At 36.0% G+C, this 5,139-nt stretch overlaps 2 protein-coding genes across 2 annotated transcripts in view; one reads left to right on the forward strand and one right to left on the reverse strand.

The window, feature by feature from the left end:
- The window catches only part of LOC125259493, a 7,618-nt gene extending 5,987 nt beyond the window's left edge, over positions 1-1,631 (forward strand). Inside the window, exon 4 of the mRNA XM_048177169.1 lies at positions 1-1,631. This exon is cut by the window's left edge and continues 293 nt beyond it. Coding sequence (XP_048033126.1) covers positions 1-580 — 580 coding nt within the window. The 3' untranslated portion in view covers positions 581-1,631.
- Positions 1,632-2,966: 1,335 nt separating this feature from the next.
- On the reverse strand, positions 2,967-4,371 carry LOC125259672 (NAD(P)(+)--arginine ADP-ribosyltransferase 2-like). Its single transcript, XM_048177553.1, has 3 exons — positions 4,230-4,371; positions 3,920-3,990; positions 2,967-3,844 (listed from the first exon to the last, which is right to left on the reverse strand). The coding sequence occupies exons 2-3, from the start codon at positions 3,968-3,970 to the stop codon at positions 3,110-3,112; spliced, it is 786 nt and encodes a 261-aa protein (XP_048033510.1). The 5' UTR covers positions 3,971-3,990; positions 4,230-4,371; the 3' UTR covers positions 2,967-3,109.
- Positions 4,372-5,139: the final 768 nt, after the last annotated feature.

Here is a 5,139-nt window from a genome sequence, read left to right on the forward strand (position 1 = left end):
GATGGTGGAGCAACAAGGCCGACTGGAGAGAGAACAAGCCCAGCAGACTCAGGTCCAGAAGCAGATCCTCAGCACCCTTCAGGATCTCGCATCCAAATTTGACCCTCTGCAGACCACATGTGCTCCAGCATCTTGTTCACTGGCCTCCTCGGTACCATTCAGCCAGAGCGCGACCAGCCAGGGCGCCTACGCTCAGTGCAGCCAAGCCCAGACGCGATACAACGAGATCCACGATTCTGGTCTCGACAGCATCGAGGTGTTTTCTCTGGACCAGCTCAGCCCTCCCACCATGAACGGGTTTCAGCAGTGCCCGACCTCCAGCGGGCCCCCGTTCACCCACGCACAAGCGCGCACGCCAACATTCACGCAGACCCATACGCAAACATACTCGCCCAGCACACTCCCCTATACACAGCCACACACAGACTCCTTTACAGGGCTGGATGGTAAATCCGTAGACATGCCCTCCACCAGTGCAGATGGATCATTCCAGGCATGTAGCCCTCCTAACCAATCCTCTAGTCTTCCGGTTTCACCGCACGAGCCTGAGCTGAACATTATTAAGGTGGAGAATGTCTGAATAATTTTATTTTACAGTAACACTTTACAATAAGGTTCATTAGTTAACATTAGTTAACTACATTAGTTAACATGAACTAATAATGAACTGCACTTCTATGGCATTTATTAATCTTTGTTAATGTTAATTTTAGCATTTACTAATACACTGTTAAAATCTTGTTAACATTAGTTAATGCACTGTGAACTAACATGAACAAACAAAGAACAACTGTATTTTCATGAACTAACGTTAAGGAAGATTAGGAAATACAAATGTATGTTATACTTCATGTTAGTTAATACATTAACTAATGTTTAACCTTATTGTAAAGTGTTACCTTTTTTACTTTATTATACTCTTTTAGGTTTCCAGAGGGCTTTTCACACTTGAAATAGTTAACCCTGGGCCATTCTCTAAACCCTGGGTAAATGGAATCCTGAGGTTAACAGTTTATCCTGGTTATTCATAAACTGCCGTTTCACACTGCACATTCCTAAACACCGGGTTAAATCCTTATTTGAATATTTGCGGTGTCAGTGTTACTGACTGGACAATCGCAGCACGTGGCCTGTTTACATAAAGGCTCTAGCATTGTGCGTCCTCATTGCTGACTGTAATTCAAGTTTTTTTTCTGAATAAACTTTTCGAACTATAAAGGTAAGAATGACGGTCTCTTTTTCACTCCAATCGTCGCGTTTTCCATTGTCGTTTGACATTTTTTCTATCGTACGCAGAAATGACTGTTTATATACTACATTGTACGGTGTTTCCATGACTGCCCAAAGCGTGTGAATATATGGCACGCGATTGGTTGTCGGTTGCTAGTGTCTAGTTATAATATTCTAACACGCATTGTTTCACACTTTGCAAGTTTGGCACCGCAAAAGCGGGTTTCATAACCACGGGTAAAAAAAAGGTGCTCAACCCGCATCTAATTTACAAGAAACGTTGGTCCCACTTTATATTAAGTGGCCTTAATTACTATGTACTGACATCAAAAAATAAGTACAATGTACTTATTGGGTTCATATTGAATTGCAAAACACTTTTGCAGCTATTGAGGTGGGATACAGGTAAGGTTAGGGAAAGCTTTGGCGGTATGGGTAGGTTTCAGGGTAGGGGTAAGGGTTAAGGGATGGGTCAACAGTGTAATTATCAATGTAATTACAGAAATGAATTACAGATGTAATTACATGCAGGTGTTTTTAAAATATAAGTACAATGTAGAAACATGTATGTACATAAAAAGTGCATTGTATCAAATGATTAGTTTAAATGTAAGTACATAGTAGTTAAGGCCACTTAATATAAAGTGGGTCCGAAACGTTCCTTTACCCGGGGTTAAAGACGGTGTTTAGAACGTTCATGACCCGGGGTTAAGCGCAGTGTGAAAGACCCTCAAGAACCACCAAGTAAACAATTTAACTGTTTTTGTGTTTTATTTAATTTAATGTAGTAATTTTGCCTTTTTTATATGAAAAGGAAATAAATATCTCAATAGACATAGTTTGTGTTGTTAACTTTTTATTTTTGAACAAGATCAAAAACCACAGTATCTATAGTAAATTCATTGGTTGGGAAAAGGCAAACCTGAAAACAGCTAAATGAGAGATTTAAGATCTAAATTCATTGTGTTGCACAAGCAGATATGTGACGGCTTGAAATGATCTTTATGCTGTTATTTCTTCGCATAAAATGCTTAGAATGAAGCACTAGAATGTAACTTTAGTTTGAACATAAATGGTCATCATCATGTTGCACATATTATAACTATAGGTTTTTTTTCTTTCTCAAAAATAACAAAATTTAAAATAATGAGGGGGTAGGCTATATTATAAATCTATATTACAATCCGTGTTCTTGCCTTGCCCTGTATCACTACGGTAAGCTTATAATAATTATTTACGTATTTACAGCGGTATATCTATGTAATATGGGTTGCTGTCAGATCTGACCAGCAGGGGGCAACGCTGTTTCATGAAAGAGGGTCGGGAAATTTACAGACACATTGAAAAAAAAAAACATTATTAGTCACTGAGTGACAGTTGTTTTTGTTTAAAAGTGCAGTGTCTATATACAAGCTTTTTTGCAGTTGCATTTTTTTAATATGTCATTTTAGTCTTTTAATGCTGGTATGGTTAAATTGTACAATATCAAAGAGCACAAACGTCCTCTCTTCTGCCCAATGAAAGCCACAAAAACTCCAACATCACAGAAGCTCCTCAATTAGGAAAAAAATAAGTAAACCTTTATTAAAAAAAATAAAAAAAATAAGTGCATTGAAATTAATTCAATTTAATTAGTTTATTGGGAATATATTGAATATATTTTCATTCTGAATGTACGTGTAAATGAGGAAATGAATATGCATATAAAATCACTTTGAGGCCAATGTGTTGGGTTACATAATTTTATTTCAGAATGTCCATTATATGTGAACAAAAAATGTTTGTTGACAAAGAATTAAACTAAATCAAGAGTAAGATTTCTTTTATATTTACTTGTGTGGAACTGATAAATCCCAAGCACTTTTTTCAGTGAATAACATTAGTAGTTCTTGGATGGTTTCTTGAATGCCACTGCACAGTTCTGGTAACTTACTTTTCCAGAGCTTTTCAAAGTGAACACAGTGTCACACCAGAGATTTTGCTGATATTTTCTTGTCCTAACAGCAGTGACTTTAAACTTCTCATATGGAGGAATCAGCACCTCTTTCTCATTAGGATACTTCGAATATTTAGTCACATCAGCACTTTCACATGTGTAGATTTCAAAACAAGATTTACTTCCAAAACCTTGTGCTACATTACGATCAAGAGAGGAGGATGTAAATGAACCGAATCGAATCTCTTTGTTCAGAACATACTTATTAAATTCAGCTGTAGTACCACGATACGTTACCCTGCATTTATTTTGTGCTTTCTTCAGAATCTGCATCGCTTCTGTTAACAGAAAGTGAAGTGAATACCATTTGTATGTCATTTGTTTGTACTGTTTTTTACCGTAACGAGTATCAGGATTAAAATGATGATATACATTACTATCACTGTACACGTAAATGGCAATTAAATGATTCCTTGTCAAGTGACCTTTTGGGAAGTTGACAAACTTTTCACCTAATTGCCAACTAATTTTATATTTAGCTGAGTTCTTGATTTCCTTCTTCAGATATTTTGTCTTCACCAGATTCGCCATTTTCTCTCTACAGCCCTCATATTGGTCATCAACTGAATTCAGTGCCATATTCAATGGAAATATCTTTCCTGCAGCAGCTCTGTGATCCTGCAGCAACAGGAATCATAATGATCAATCATCAGTATTCATGTCTATAATATTCATACCAGAACACAAGCTTACCTGTCCTAGAGCAGCTAAAATGAGAAGAAGAGCTTCAATGATCAGCAGCATCTTGATTCAGTCAAATCCTTCTGATGATAAGAACAGGTGATGAAAGACCACCAGAAAAACAACATAGTTTCACAAATACTAAATATACATGATATATGTGCACAGACTGTTTACCAATTTCTTACATAATATGCATTTAAAATTTGTGCAACTGCATTTTTTGTTGATTAGCATTTTAACTGTTTGAAATAATCACTTAAACCTGTGATGTTCACTGTTGAAGTTTTAAATTGACCTTTTACTTTAACTCTAAACTTACCTGAGAATACTGTTGTCTCTTTTTGAGATTCTGTTTCTTTGTGTTATTTTTCAGGAGTTCGGGAGCAATGATGAGAGAAGTTCAGAAAAGTTATTCGCTCACAAACACACAACACCAACTCTTCAAACTAAGAGAGGAGGAAGGTGCATTTTTATAATGCTGACAGTGTGTGTGTTGAGAAATAATAAGGTCTTTCTCTGTGTGGTTTCATACTGGACAAACTTTTACTTCCTGTTGGTGTAAGATGAACTTTCAGCCTGATTACTTGAGAATTTATAATAACTATACACAATGGTGAATTACAATGGTGAATTTACATAGTTTTTGATGAAAATCTACAATTTAGAAAAACATGATGTGTATCGATCAGCTCGTATGATTGCACACAAGAACAATTTGATTTATGTACATGTTTTTATAGAGTCTCAAAAAGCTCAATATCTGCTTCATATCTGAAAGAAAAAATACATCCAATATTTATCTGATTCATTTAAATAAAAAAAGAAAGCTTGAAATGAAGGTTACAAGACAATGGAAGATCATTTGAAATCAGTTTCAGTTTAAGAGGACCTATTATGAATACTTTAAAATGCATGTTGCAATCTTCCAGATGACAAAACATAGTTCTTTTTTTTCCCTGTCATCAGAACTCATATGTCTTCAAAAGAAAACAATGTTGAAATTTAGGTCTTTAGTTGCCAAACTTGACTTTCGATCAAGCCACCAATGTTCCTGCTCATTTTTGTTTTGCTGATCAAAATCTTTCTCGATTGGGTGAACATTTCCACCACCCGAGCAAAAACATCCATTATACCAAACCTGTAAAATCCTGCAGTTGTAACTAGCATCTTTAAAGTGCTATTTCTATTTGTTTGAATCTTTTCATTGTCTTTCAGATGTCGCCATGACA

This window comes from Megalobrama amblycephala, linkage group LG1 (assembly GCF_018812025.1).
Source record: "Megalobrama amblycephala isolate DHTTF-2021 linkage group LG1, ASM1881202v1, whole genome shotgun sequence".
NCBI lineage: Eukaryota > Metazoa > Chordata > Actinopteri > Cypriniformes > Xenocyprididae > Megalobrama > Megalobrama amblycephala.

Excerpts from the sequence above, each read along its gene's own strand:
- LOC125259672 (XM_048177553.1), bottom strand. The coding sequence starts at position 3,970 with ATGCTGCTGATCATTGAAGCTCTTCTTCTCATTTTAGCTGCTCTAGGA. Across the intron at positions 3,845-3,919 it reads TTTTAGCTGCTCTAGGACAG|GATCACAGAGCTGCTGCAGG; the intron begins GTAAGCTTGTGT and ends CTGTTGCTGCAG.